The 14,450-nt window shown below is 49.4% G+C and overlaps 1 protein-coding gene across 1 annotated transcript in view; it reads left to right on the forward strand.

The window, feature by feature from the left end:
• The window catches only part of SLC12A3 (solute carrier family 12 member 3), a 204,324-nt gene that overhangs the window by 156,624 nt on the left and 33,250 nt on the right, over positions 1 to 14,450 (forward strand). The window contains exon 17 of the mRNA XM_063945407.1: positions 1,480 to 1,614. Coding sequence (XP_063801477.1) covers positions 1,480 to 1,614 — 135 coding nt within the window. The remainder of the gene's footprint in view (positions 1 to 1,479; positions 1,615 to 14,450) is intronic.

Below are 14,450 nucleotides of genomic sequence, written 5' to 3' on the forward strand. Positions count from 1 at the left end.
AGAGGCGGCTTGTAATGAGTCAATTTGACTCATTACAAGCCGCTGGCCGTTGCACCCTCAGGGCGACTGCGCCGTGTGCCGGGCACACCTGGCACACACGTAGTTACGGCGCTGGAGCAACGTTTGACATTTTACTGGCAACTGTCTGAAAAGGGCATTGATTAGTCCAACACGAGGAATTATACAATGATGGTATGTATTCATATTTTTGTGATAAGATTTTTGTAGTATTTATTTTATCTTTATATTAAAATATCACTTTGTATTTGCACATATTAGTACTTTATCATCACTGTAGTATATCTTTAATGATGTACTCATATTTAGGGGCTGGCAGGCAATTTTTTATACTTGGGGACAGCCCAACTGAGTGTCCCAGTGTGTACCACTGCCAGAGGATGAATAACCCAGCAATGGAGGTTGACTTGCACTAAACTACCCTCCCCCCGCATTCGGGCAACAGAAACTATGGTATGCATCCACCCATAATCCAGGAAGGTTCGCCAAGATGACGGACAGGCCCGGATACTGAGGGGGCCTGTCAAAGAACATTTTGCTATGCATGCAGCCATATAAAGGAGGGTGTGGTCACGTATTTTGGAGGTTTGGAGGGTGTGGTACATCTGTGGTTAAATACAGGTCCCCCAGACAGGCCTAATACTTTTTATTTGCCCCATCTGCCTCTCAGCGCCCATAATTGAGGCAACATAGTCATAAATGAACCCGTCCTCCTATTAAATATATATTTAATATCTCTTCCTGCAAATATAACATTCATTTTTGTTTGCCTGTAACAAGAATATGAGGCACACTAGTGTGTTCCTCATGTTCCTCTCATGGGCATATGCTAAATGCTGCCTGAGTACTGCAGATCCGGACATTTTCAGCCATCAGGAGAAGATAAGAGACAGCTAGATCATCAGGGACGGTTTGTCAACAGTTCATCATGTCGACACATCATCTGGGTAGACATGATGTACATCGATATGGTCATGGTCAACATGCTACATGACGACTGTTCAACCCTATTGACATTCTCATGTTGACCTGATGACTGTAGACCAGTTATACCACACCCCTCATGATTGGTATATTTTTGCCTATTGTTCCATAAGACAGGGCTGCAACTAGTGGGGGAACGTGCCCCGGCCGCCGGATTTGAGGGGGCTCCTGGATAGTCAGAAACAAAAAGTTGGAAACTCGTGATGAATCTGAAGCATTCCGTGGTGGCTGTAGGTTTCAGGGGGTAGGCCAGGGCCAGCTTGCACCGGGTGACAAAAATCCTATTTTCGGCCTTCATAAGTAAATGCTATGCATAATTTAAAACCTATTCATAGCTAAATTAGTTGTATACTCAAATTGTTATCATTGATATCCTTATAATTTATGCTGTACTCATGTACTTGTTAACCACAAGCTATATTTTAGTGCAGCAATGAACACCTCTTAAGGTCATATTTGTTTATGATCCTTACACAGGGCCCGAGAAAACAGAAACTCCAGGAACTGAACCCAGATGGTCATGTCAAGTGGCTGAATAAGAGAAAGATTAGAGGCTTCTATACAGGGATAATTGCCGATGACCTGCGCAGTGGTGCTCAGATGCTCATCCAGGTACACATGTAATATGTAATAATCTGCTGGGAGGTTTAAAGATGCTTAGGGTTAACTTATTGAGTGGCACATTTCAAAGCTACTGTGTAATTTGTTGGTTTTAGGCACTCTTCTTTAAAGGGCAGTAATATTAAATACAAAACCATGACTGTTATGCAGGCCTGGCACTTACCGCTCAGCAAAGGGATGCAAAGCAGGTAGGCGCCAGGCAGGAGAGGCGCTCTGCCTGCTCTGCATCCCCGCTGCTGAGTTCCCCTGCTGATGCCTGATACTGCGCCTGTCACACTCTGTGACAGGCACCGATGCCGGCATCATGAAGCCTCCTCTCCCCCTCCCCCTCCCCTGTCACAGACTCATCTCAGATTGACAGTGCAGTGTGCTGGGCGGATCTAAAAGGGGGCGGAGCTACACAGGAATAAGGGGCAGAGCACGGGGCCAGGCTGCTGCCTGCAACACAGAAGGACGAGTTGCCAGACTTCTTTATATAAGTGGCTGGAAAGAGTGAGTGAAAGTGTGTGTGTGTGTGTGTGTGTGTGTGTGTGTGTGTGTGTGTATGTATACAGTATCTGTGTGTGTGTATGTATACAGTATCTGTGTATATGTATGTGTGTGTATATGTGTGATTGTACTGTATATGTGTAATATATGTACAGTATGTGTGTGTATGTGGTGTATGTGTGACTGTGCAGCATTATGCGTGTAAGCGTCACTGCTACAGGGGGAGATGCAGTGGCGTATCTAGGGTAGGGTGAGTGGGGCCTGTGCCCTGGGCGCCTTGGCAGGCCCAGGAGAGGGGAGCGCCGCCGGCGTCCAGGGCATCATGCCCCACTCGCCCCCGTCAACCCTAAATGTGAGGGGAGGAGAGCGCAGCGTCTCTCCCTCCCCTCACCGCCGCTGCCAGCACTAGCAGCGCTGCCAGCAGCACTGCTGTGTCCGGTCTCCGGCGCTAGCCAATCAGAGCTTGCGGACCGGCTCCTGATTGGCTGCCGGTCCGCGAGCTCTGATTGGCTAGCGAACCGGCGCCAGACAGCCGCCGGAGACCTGGAGCCGTGAGGGGAAGCAGAGGCGCTGCGCTCTCCTCCCCTCACATAACAACAAGCCAGCGGCCGGTGAGTGACGGGGGGGGGTCCGGCGGCACGGGGGCTCCGGCGGCACAGTGGGGCAAGTATCTGGCACCAAGTGGGGCCTGGCACTGTGGGGCATGTATCTGGCACTGTGGGGCAATGTAACTGGCACTGTGGGGCAATGTATCTGGCACTGTGGGGCAATGTATCTGGCACTGTGGGGCAATGTAACTGGCACTGTGGGGCAATGTATCTGGCACTGTGGGGCAATGTAACTGGCACTGTGGGGCATTGTATCCGGCACTGTGGGGCAATGTAACTGGCACTGTGGGGCATGTATCTGGCACTGAGTGGGGCATGTATATGGCACTGTGGGGCAATGTATCTGGCACTGTGGGGCATGTATCCGGCACTGTGGGGCAATGTAACTGGCACTGTGGGGCAATGTAACTGGCACTGTGGGGCAATGTAACTGGCACTGAGTGGGGCATGTATCTGGCACTGTGGGGCATGTATCTGGCACTGTGGGGCAATGTATCCGGCACCGTGGGGCATGTATCCGGCACCGTGGGGCAATGTAACTGGCACTGTGGGGCATGTATCCGGCACTGTGGGGCAATGTAACTGGCACTGTGGGCCATTTTCAGTGGCCACACCCCTTCTGGAGCGTAGCCACACCCCTTCTGGTATGTGGCCACACCCATTTTTTCCCACCACGCGCACGTGTGTTTTTTTTTTTTTTTTTTTGGGGGGGGGCGCCATTTTCCATCTCTGAAAGCCCTAGTTACGCCTCTGGCGAGATGCTTCTTGTATAAACGTCACTGGTACAGGGGGCATTACGTGTGCAAGCGTCACTGGTACAGGGGCGTTACGTGTGCAATCGTCCTGTACAAGTGGGCGATGCGTGTGTAAGCATTACTATTACAGGGTGCGTTGCATGTGTAAGCGTCACGGTACAGGGGGCGTTGTGTGTGCAAGCATCACTGGTACAGGGGGCGTTGCGTGTGTAAGCGTTACTGCTGCAGGGGGCATTACGTGTGTAAGCGTCACTGCATCTAGTATAAGCATCACTATTACAGGGTGCGTTGTGTGTGTAAAGGTGGGTACACACTAGTAGATATATCTGCAGATCAACTGATCTGCAGATATATCTATGGACGGATCGGGCAGTGTGCTGTGCATACACACTGCCCGATCCGTCGGGGGCTGACGTCATGAACTGGGCGGGCGTGTACACACGCCCGCCCAGTTCAGCTGTCAATTACCGCCGGCCGCCGCAGCATGTGTACGGGCGACAGCGACGCGCCAATATATCAGTAGATATATTGGCCGTCGGCTGTGCTGCGGGGCCGACGCGATACGTCTGTGAACGACGGAGTTCACAGACGTATCGGCCGTACACACTGGCCGACAGTCCCGAGATATATCGGCCGTTCAAGAGAACGTCCGATATATCGATCAGTGTGTACGGGCCTTAAGTGTCACTGGTACAGGGGCATTGCGCGTGGAAGCGTCACTGGTACAGGGGGCGTTGCATGTGTAAGCGTCACTGCTGAAGGGGGCGTTACGTGTGTAAGTGTCACTGTTGCATGGGGCGTTACATGTGTAAGCGTCACTGCATCTAGTATAAGCGTCACTGGTACATTACGTGTGTAAGCATCACTACTGCAGCGGGTGTTACGTGTGTAAGTGCCACTACTACAGGGGGCGTTGTGTACAAGCGGCACTACCACAGGGGACGTTACTTGTGTAAGCGGCACTACTACAGGGAGCATTATGTGTAAAAGCAATAGGGGCCTAATTCAGACCTGATCGTAGCCCTTTTTTTCAGGGCTACGATCAGGCACACTGACATGCGGGGGGACACCCAGCACAGGGCTAGTCCGCCTCGCATGTCAAGCCCGCTACCCCCCCTCTCCCCCAGCTTTTGCGTGCTGGCTGGGAGCTACTCGTCGCTGCCCGGGTCGCAGCAGCTGCGTGTGATGTCACGTGGCCACTGCGGACCGCCCCCAGCACGGTCCGGCCCACAAAACGGTGGCCAAACGCTGCCATGCCTCCCCCTCCCGCCCAGCGACCGCCTCTGCCTGTCAATCAGGCAGAGGCGATCGCTAGGCAACGACAGCCGTCGGCTGTCAGCCATGCGCCGGTGCACTGCGGCGCCGGTGCATGCGCACTTCTGACCTGATTGCTGCGCTGCGATGAACGGCAGCGTGTGATCAGGTAAGAATGAGCCCCTATGTGCGCTGTCCATTTGTAAAGTATGGGAGGGTGCAAATTTATAGTTTGCAGGGGGGCGCCGAACACCCTAGCACCGGCCCTGCTGTTATGTATTATAAATCAAGCAGCCCAAATCACAGAAGATGCATCAGCTTTGAAAGCACTGCTTAGTAAACGTACCCCTTAGGGCCGGATTCAATTAGCGCACGGTAATTATCTGTAATAAACCCACAGGCTGAACTGAACATGGATTTCTGCTCGAGCCTTCCTCAGATTCATACAGAAATCCATGTTAAGTGCCCTTATCGCAGGTGCCGCAAACGCTTTAACTCATATCTCCAGGTGCTTCTCCCGACTCTAACAGGTTATCCCGTGTTAGCAGCAAATTTACTGTTTCAGAAATAGGGGCTGTAATTGATTAACCTCCTGCAGAAAAGTTCTAGGCCGCAAACCTTTTTTCCCACATGGTAAATTACTGCTAATTGAATCTGGGCCCTGAGGTCAGTATTCAATTTGCCCAGATCATTTTTCTCCCGACAAAAGCGGGCTGATGGTCATTTTTTTCTGGGAGAAAAATGTCCAGTTTTCGTGCGATAATACGGGATAAGTGTCCGAACCCATGTGTTATCACGGCTCAGAGGGCTGTTTATCGTAGATTATGCTTTGCGTACCTGAGGCACCCGAAGCATAAGCCCCGATAAGTGCTGGTTATCGGGGCAAATTGAATAGCCTCTGGCTAATCAATTAGCTGTGGTAAATTACTTATTGCGGGCAGGGCTGGTTCTAGCTCTTTTGGCGCCCCGGGCGGAAAATAGGGGTGTGGCTTCATACAGGGGGCATGGTCAGTTACGCCCCCTGTAGAGTTGTGCTCCCATTTGTGCCCCCTGTAGGAGTAGCGCCGTTTACACACACACAAAAAAAAAAACTTTCTATCCCCGCTCCTGATTCCCGACCGCTGCAGAGCTCCGCCGGCGCCACTCCTCTCCTTGGATCTATGGGCGAGATGTCAAGACGTCTCTCCCATAGCACAGCATAGATAGACACTAGAGGTCAATTATGACCCCTAGCGTCTGTGTCAGTACCACAATGCTGTGCGGTGCGCAATGACGTAATCGCGCACCGCACAGCAAAGGTCCTCTCCACGAAGGGAAACTAGACAGGTAGCGTCTAGTTCCCTTCACAGCGGGGAACCAGCGGTGGACACAGCGGGGGACCAGCGGGGGGCACAGTAGTACAGTAGCGGATCTTGCCATGGTACGGCGCCCCCCGGATGGCGCCGGCGCCCTCCGGAAGGCGGCGGCCTGGGCAAAAGTCCTGCTTGCCCGTGCCAAGGTCCGCTACTGATTGTGGGATGTACTAATGGGAAAATGCAGTAAAACACAGTTTTCAAGGTTTTACCGCATTTCCCGTACAGTATATATGGGCGTTGGGGCTTCAGTGCAGCAATTAGGTAATAGCATTACCCTATAGAAGCCTATGGGGTTCTTTCTACATCGGTGGTGTCAGAGGGATCCGATCGGATCCCTCACAGCATATACCATAGCCTCGGCATCCTTCTGCGCATGCCAGAAGTCCAGGTACAGGCAACCATTGTAAAGGGCAGCTCTTATCTGGAGATTTGCCCTTTGCAATATTAATCACATATGTTAGTAAGTGGCGGGATGTACTGCGCAAGGTTAGTACATCCCGCTCTTCATGTGTAAATTATACTATCAAACAATATTTAATTTAAACATCTATTACAAAATCTTCTGCATCTCTAGCATCCATAAGGGATATTGGGGACACATTAGTACAATGGGTATAGACGGGGTCCAAAGGAGCCAGTGCACTTTAAATTTCTTCCACTGGGTGTGCTGGCTCCTCCCCTCTATGCTCTCTCCCACAGGAAGTTTAGAAAAAGTGCCCTCAGGAGAGGATGCACACTCTGCTAGCTCCAGAGTTTTTCTTCTTTTTATTTAAAAACATTTGTTTATTTCGGTATGCTGTTTGGGCAACAGCATACCTGTACCGTGGGAGTTAGAGGGGTGATGGTCACCGGCCTCCTGAGGTGCAGAGCCGCTTCCCCGCTGCAGGACCACCGTCCTGAGGGGTTGTTTGTTCAGCGGGGCACTGCGCCTTGGCTGTCGAAACCGCAGCATGCCGCACACCCCTAATACTGCCTGAAGGTGATCGTCGGTGGTGAGTACACACCGGGGCCCCTGCTAGGGGGGTCCCCCGGTCATGGTGCGGCAGAAGCGCGGGTGAGGCTTACGGGTTCCTCCTGGGGGGGGGGACACCCGCTATAGCCCCTGTGTGAGACTGGCTAGCGGTGGCTGTACCAAACATTCATGTAAGGCTACAGCATGGTTAGGAGACAGGGCCAGTATAAATATAATTAGGTAGCTCCGGTGCCATTGCAGGGGGCGGAGCTACATCAGAGCGGGCTCAGCAGCATTTTGGCGCCTTCCTCTGCATAAGCAGCAGCAGCCTCACACAGCTCCTCCAGACTGTCACACGCTGGATCACTGGTACAGGGTGTCAAATAGGAGGAGAGCCGCTCCCGGTGCACAGATATTATTCCTTTGAGGGAATTGCATGGTATAACCAGTTCTCACTGTTACCTAAAACTGTTGACAGCCTCACTGGGGCTCTGCAGCGTTGGGTGTGCTGGGTCCTCTCTTCCTCTGCGTCTCCTCTCACATGCAATAGGGCAGGCTTGCATTGTAATCAGTCTGTATTGTATGTGTGTTGTGTTTTCATTATGGTGAAATATGCAGTGTATGTAATGCTAGATTCTCCTCTCTTTCATCTGGTTCCATATCATGTGAGCAGTGTAGTCAGTCCTCGCAAAATGCTGAGGACAATGTGGGGGAAAGTCACGAGCCCACCTGGCTGGGGGTTATTAAAACTATGATGTCTGATATGTCATCTCAGCTCACTGCAAATGCCAACAAAAGACAAGAACTGCAAAAAGCAGTGGCAGATCTAGCTGCCAGGGCTGATGTCCCCCCCCCCTCCCCTCTCTCTACTGCAGGTCCACATAAATGTGCTTTACCTGCACTTCTATCAGATACTGATGATGATAAACAAGATGATGGGGACGATGTAGATCCCATAAGTGGGGATTCCACTCCTACACAGGGTATTGAACCCCTCATTTTAGATATAAGGGATGTGCGAAAGCTCCCCCTAGAGGAGGCTGCAAATCAGCAGTCGTTTTGCCTCCCTCAAGACAAACTGCCTGTCACATTTCCTGATTCTAAAGAATTGGATGATTTATTTAAACTGGCCTGGAAGAATCCAGATAAAAAATATCAGGTGTCAAAACGTTTTTTGCATACATTCCCCTTTGCCCCTGTGGGTGGAAAATTCTGGGAAGAATCTCCAGCTGTAGACGTCTCGGTCTCTCACCTCTTCTTTACGGTAAAGGACTCAGGGAATGGGAAAATTGAGGCCACACTAAAATCTATCTACATTGCTGCAGGGGTATCTCAAAGACCGGTCATTGCAGGTTGCTGGATGACACATGCAATTCACACCTGGGCTACTCAAATTCAGGAGGGTTTCTCGGGTGACATGACTCTAGTTACTACGGTGACTTTCCTGAAACACATTCAGGACACGGCAAGAGTTCTCTGTGACTCCCTAAAAGAGATTGGCAATATTAATGCTAGAACCACTGCTATGGCTGTGTCAGCACGCAGAGCCATATGGTTGCGTCAGTGGATTGCAGACGCTGACTCCAAACGCAATGTGGAATCTCTTCCCTTTACAGGTGAATGGCTCTTATGAGGCGAATTCGACGCATGGATCTCGAAAGCTACTGCTCCGCCTGCTAGACGCACCTACCCGGGACCGTCTACTCAGTCCTTTCGGTCCACCAGATTTCGATCTAGGGCCAGAGGTGCATCAAATGCAGCTAGAGGCACCAGGGGTAAACCTAAGAAACCAGCCGTTGCCGGCTCTCAAGAACAGAGCTCCAGTTCAGCTTCTGCAAAGACATCAGCATGACTGTGCCCGCCAACCCCGGGAGGATCTCGAGGTGGGAGCCAGGTTACGTTACTTCAGCCACATCTGGGAAAGTTTCTGCCAGGATGCCTGGGTAAGGGACCTTATTTCTCAAGGTTGCAAACTGGAGTTCGATGGTGCTCCTCCACAACGATTTTTCAAATCAAGCTTACCAGCTTTGGAAAATATGCATGTTACGGTACTACAGGCCATCACAAAGTTTATCCAGTCCCAAGTCATTGTTCCAGTACCCCTGCAACAGCAAGGACAAGGCTACTACTCCAGTCTGTTCGTTGTGCCAAATCCGGACGGGTCTGTGAGGCCAATTTTGAATCTGAAGTCCTTGAATCCTTACCTAAAGGTTTTCAAATTCAAGATGGAATCTTTGCGAGCAGTGATCGCAGGCCTGGAACAGCAGGAATTCCTAGTGTCCATGGATAGCAAGGACGCCTACCCACATATCCCAATTTGGCCTCCTCATCAGGCCTATCTGAGGTTTGCACTGCTGAACGATCACTACCAATTCCAGGCGTTACCCTTTGGCCTGTCTACAGCTCGGAGGGTGTTCACGAAGGTGGTGGCGGAAATTATATCCCAGCTCAAGGTCCAGGGGGTCAACGTGGTCCCTTACCTGGACGATCTCCTGATAAAAGCGAGTTCCAGAGAGCTCCTACTGCTCCATATAGATCGCACTATATGCCTTATATCACAGCATGGGTGGATCCTCAATCTACAGAAGTCCCATCTAGAGCCGTCTCAATGGCTCCTGTTTCTGGGAATGCTACTGGATACTGTAGCGCAGTAAGTGTTCCTCACAGAGGACAAAGTGAGAACTCTCCAGGAAATGGTTTGCCTGGTTCGCCGACCGACTCGAGTTTCAATTCATCTTTGCATAAGATCGTTGGGAAAGATGGTAGCCTCGTACGAGGCCATCCAGTATGGACAGTTCCATGCCAGACCCTTTAAACTGGACATCCTGCACAAGAGGTCCGGTTCCCATCTTCAGATGTACCGGATGATTCAACTGTCACCCCGGGCTAGGATTTCACTCCTGTGGTGGCTGCAGTCTTCCAATCTCCATGAAGGTCGACGCTTCAGGATTCAGGATTGGATCCTCCTCACGATGGATGCAAGTCTGAGAGGATGGGGGCTGTCACCCAAGGGGTGCAGTTCCAGGGCAGGTGGTCTGCCCAAGAGGCCCTACATCCGATCAACATCCTGGAACTTCAGGCTATCTACAGTGCCCTGATTCAGGCCTCTCTTCTGCTCCAGGATCAAGCAATCCAGGCACAGTCGGACAACGCCACGGCTGTGGCGTACATCAATCGACAAGGAGAGACGAAAAGCAGGGCCTGCATGCGTGAAGTATCAAGAATTCTCCTCTGGGTGGAAAGAAATGCACTAGCATTGTCCGCAATCTTCATTCCGGGAGTGGACAATTGGGAAGCGGTCTTCCTGAGTCGCAACAACCTCCACCCAGGGGAGTGAGGCCTACATCCTCAAGTGTTTCAACAGATCATCGACCGGTGGGGTTACCCCCAGATCGACATGATGGCGTCTCACCTCAACAAGAAACTTCGCTCCTATTGCTCATGAACCAGAGACCCTCAGGCGTGCGCAGTGGATGCACTGACATCGCCTTGGCCTTACAAGCTGGTCTACATATTTCCTCCGATTCCGTTGATTCCAGAGGTGCTCAAGAGGATGCGGCATCAAGGAGTACAACCAATTCTGCTTGCCCCAGATTGGCCCCGGAGAGCGTGGTACGTGGATCTTCTGGACATGTCCGTCGAAGAACCTTGGCCTCTGCCACCCAGAAGAGATCTTCTTCAACAAGGACCGTTCGTCTACCCGGGCTTACGGTGGCTTCGTTTGACGGCACGGAAGTTGAGCGGAACATCCTAGCTCACAAGGGACTTTCCAAAAAGGTCATTGCCACTATGGTGCAAGCCAGAAAACCTGTGACGTCAAAACACTATCATAATATCTGGCGTAGCTATGTCCCCTGGTGTGCGGAATGCACATATTCATCTGCCGATTTTCACTGGGGAAGATTCCTTCGATCCATTAAGGTTCAAATTTCGTCTCTTTCAATCTTCTTCCAAAAGAAGTTGGCTATACTGCCTGAGGTTCAGACCTTCTTGCAAGGGGTTCTTCACATCCAACCTCCGTTTGTGCCGCCTACGGCTCCTTGGGATTTGGATGTGGTATTGCGATTTCTACAGTCCTCCTGGTTTGAACCTCTGATGACTGTCAAAGTCAGAAAAATGTCTCAATGCACGTTGCCATATTTGCACCGCACACTGGTCCGCGCTGCGCGTGCATGCGCTCTCCCGTGGATTCGCATACCCGCAATAACATGCACTCGCAGGCGCGGTATGCGTATTTACGGTAGAGTTTATGTAGTCGTAGCGTGCGACTCATTCGTTACAAATGTTCACAATTAATGTAGTTTATAGATCATGGTCCCTTTGATAGATTCTGAAAGTTTGGTTAAAATACAATGTCCCAGAGCTGAGGAATCCCTCTTTATATCGTACAAAGGGTCTAACAGGAATCATACAGCAGTGTTTGGTACCCATCGGAAGAGTATTTAATTAGCAATATTCCGGTGTTGGTTTGGAGCGTATTAATCGCTCGTGCGAATAGTTATGGACATAAGAAGTTTATGTCCATTTCTATTATTTACACATACTCAGGTATGCGGCGGGAAACCCAGTTTCCCACCCACCTGAGCTGTTGGAAATCGTCACAGCCCACCTGTATGAATCACCCTATGACCTTTTGTTATGATACAGGGCCGAATTCCTTCGGCCAATGGACAATGGGATTGTAGGACCAGGAGATTGCATTGTGTGTGGGGCATAAATAGGCAGGCCGACCACATCCAGCTCTCACTCTCTCATCAACGGTTATCTGCTGATAGCCGGGAGCTGGATATCGAGGCGCAGGCGATCATACCCTTTGTGCGTAAGTTTCTCTCCGTTATCATTGTCTTTCTGTGAGCCAATATCTCTCTCTCTCTCTCTCTCTGTTCTGTTCTCTCATATCTCCCCTAGACTAGGCTAGTATTGTATTGTATTAGATAGTATTGTATTGTATTGCATTTAGGTCAGTGTAGTATTGTCTTTTTGTATTTATTGTTTAGTTCTGTGGTTAGGAAGTCTCTGTTATATTGTAGTGTATCATTTGTACTGTTATCCCCTTTTACAAGTATATTAGATATAATACAGTTAATAGGCCTTGGAACCTAAACCAGCATCTGTGCATTTTCTATAGTGTTAAGTGTTCACTTGAGCGTCGGTGACGCTCAAGCAGCTTTGTAGTTAGTCAGGTTACACATGGTTGCATTTACACCCTGTACTCACATTAAGGTATTCAGTGTATTTCATTGGTATAAGGTTTTAACATAAAGGTATAGTGTTGTGAGCGTCTGCATCGCTGGTGACCTCCTCGTGGTCTCGAGCGTAAGCTACGCCATAGCGAATCATTACCCTAGACATAACCAATAACGTGTCCTGTGATCGCTGGGCCGTGAGCGAACGTGACGCTTGAGCGTCTCGCCTACGGCTGAGCGATCGTTACGCAACTAGCGTACCATTACGGTACTTCTTAAGTAAACAGCGTACAGTGTTCTTAGCTTCATAAAGGGTTGTTATAAGGCAAAGGAATTTAGCATTGTCAATTGCGGGCTCGTCCTATACTTCTCACATCTGCACTAGGTAGATCAGCAGACATTATCCCCCAGCAAAGGGTGGGAGATTGTCTCATAGTGCTGGCGGGATAAGCGTCTGCTTCGCTTAGATAAAGAGTGCTGAAGGAACCCGGTAACCGGAAGTAAGAACAAAACGCTTGTGTCCTTTTAAAACTGTTTATTTTTCTTTTGTCTTGCGTACGCACGCATATATCTGCATTTCTGTTTCATTTTCGTATATCACTATTCCTGTTTGCCAATTTTATAGTTGATAGAAAGTGCTAAAAGGAGATTTGCTGTTATTTAATAGTAGAGGTGATAGTTAAAGTATAGAACAAACACACGGTTTGTCTGAGATACAAGGCAGTCAGTGTGGATTGCGGTAGATGATCAGGGATCATTTACATTGATAAAAATATATTGTGTTACGGTGGATCCTTTGCATTGCGTACACGTGTCGCTAACAAAGACTAACGTACGCAATCCAAAAGGCAGACGCACGCAGCGTTCATTACGCAACGTAGCGTCCGGTTACGCCCACGTAGCTCAAGTTGTGATAAAGTGAAGTAACGCAAAGGCGATAATTAACGCACAGCGGTAGATAACGCGAAGCGGTAAATAACGCAAATCTATTTTTGGAAAATCGGAAATTTAGTTTAACAGATCCTGCTCCTAATTGGTAACACTGTTGGGCTAAAGACAAATTTCTGCGCAGAAATAGATATAGAAACAAAAGTGTACATGTGTTGAGTGAGTGTGTTTTGTATACAAAAGTTTATATAACTTTAAGGTGGAACCAAAAGGAAAGCCGGGTACTCGTCAAGGGACATACGTGTAAGTGACATATACGGTGGCTAGGGAGGCATCTCTGGTTAAATAATATTTGAGCATTAGAGTATAGCGGACCATAAGGTAACAAGACCAGGAGGTCATAAGGTAACAAGACCAGGAGGTCATAAGGTAACAAGACCAGGAGGTCATAAGGTAACAAGACCAGGAGGTCGTAAGGTAAAAGGTCCGCTATAAAAGTCCAGTGGCACAACGCCTGGGGTGTTGGTGCAGAACCCATATAGGCCATACAAGCTCTGGCTGAAGGAATCGCAGCCGGAAACATAGATTCCATTGATCTTTCAGTACATGACCAGTAGTGCTCGTATACTGAACGATTGGACCGCACGTTATTGTGTGCAGTAGTTAGTAATCTGACCTAATACCATTAGAGTAAAGTGGTCACAAACGCTATCTGTACATTCTGACGTGATTTGTGTAATTTTTTATTTTTGGAAGGGAAGTTCGCTGGTCACTCAGGAACTATCTAACAACCCCAACTTTACTGGAAAGAGTAAGTGTCCTGCGGGTAACCCTCATATGTTCCAGTAAATAAAGGTTCACAGGGGCCCTAGGTTGGGTCCAGCAGCTCTGGCTACAGTGATTGCAGCACAGGCCAACGTGGGCGAGAAGTAAGTGGGGTACTTGATAAACCACCACCGCCGGCCTGCCCAAGGACATCTTGGTTTGTTTGTAAGGGTTCGCTGAAAGCCTTGATATTCAAGGAGGAATAAGCAACGCCTGCAGATTATGGGGGCCATTTGTTCAGGTAGGGGGCGATCAACCCTGGTTCAGGTTGATTCTGTGAACCGACCAGTTGGGTCGGCACGTAATGTGTGAAAAATATGGAATTCACACCGAATCTTTATGTGATGAATGGGAGAGAATGACTGTACAAGACAGGGACAAATTCCCAAGAATAGGTAGCTTCAGTCCAGACGTGTTACAAAATTTAAGGAGGAGGATAAGTCTCATTGAACCAACGAAGAGACAAAATAAACATTATGAATATTTACAGTTATGGCAACAGGAAAGTGAATTAC

Source organism: Pseudophryne corroboree, chromosome 11, assembly GCF_028390025.1.
Source record: "Pseudophryne corroboree isolate aPseCor3 chromosome 11, aPseCor3.hap2, whole genome shotgun sequence".
NCBI classification, from domain to species: Eukaryota; Metazoa; Chordata; class Amphibia; order Anura; family Myobatrachidae; genus Pseudophryne; species Pseudophryne corroboree.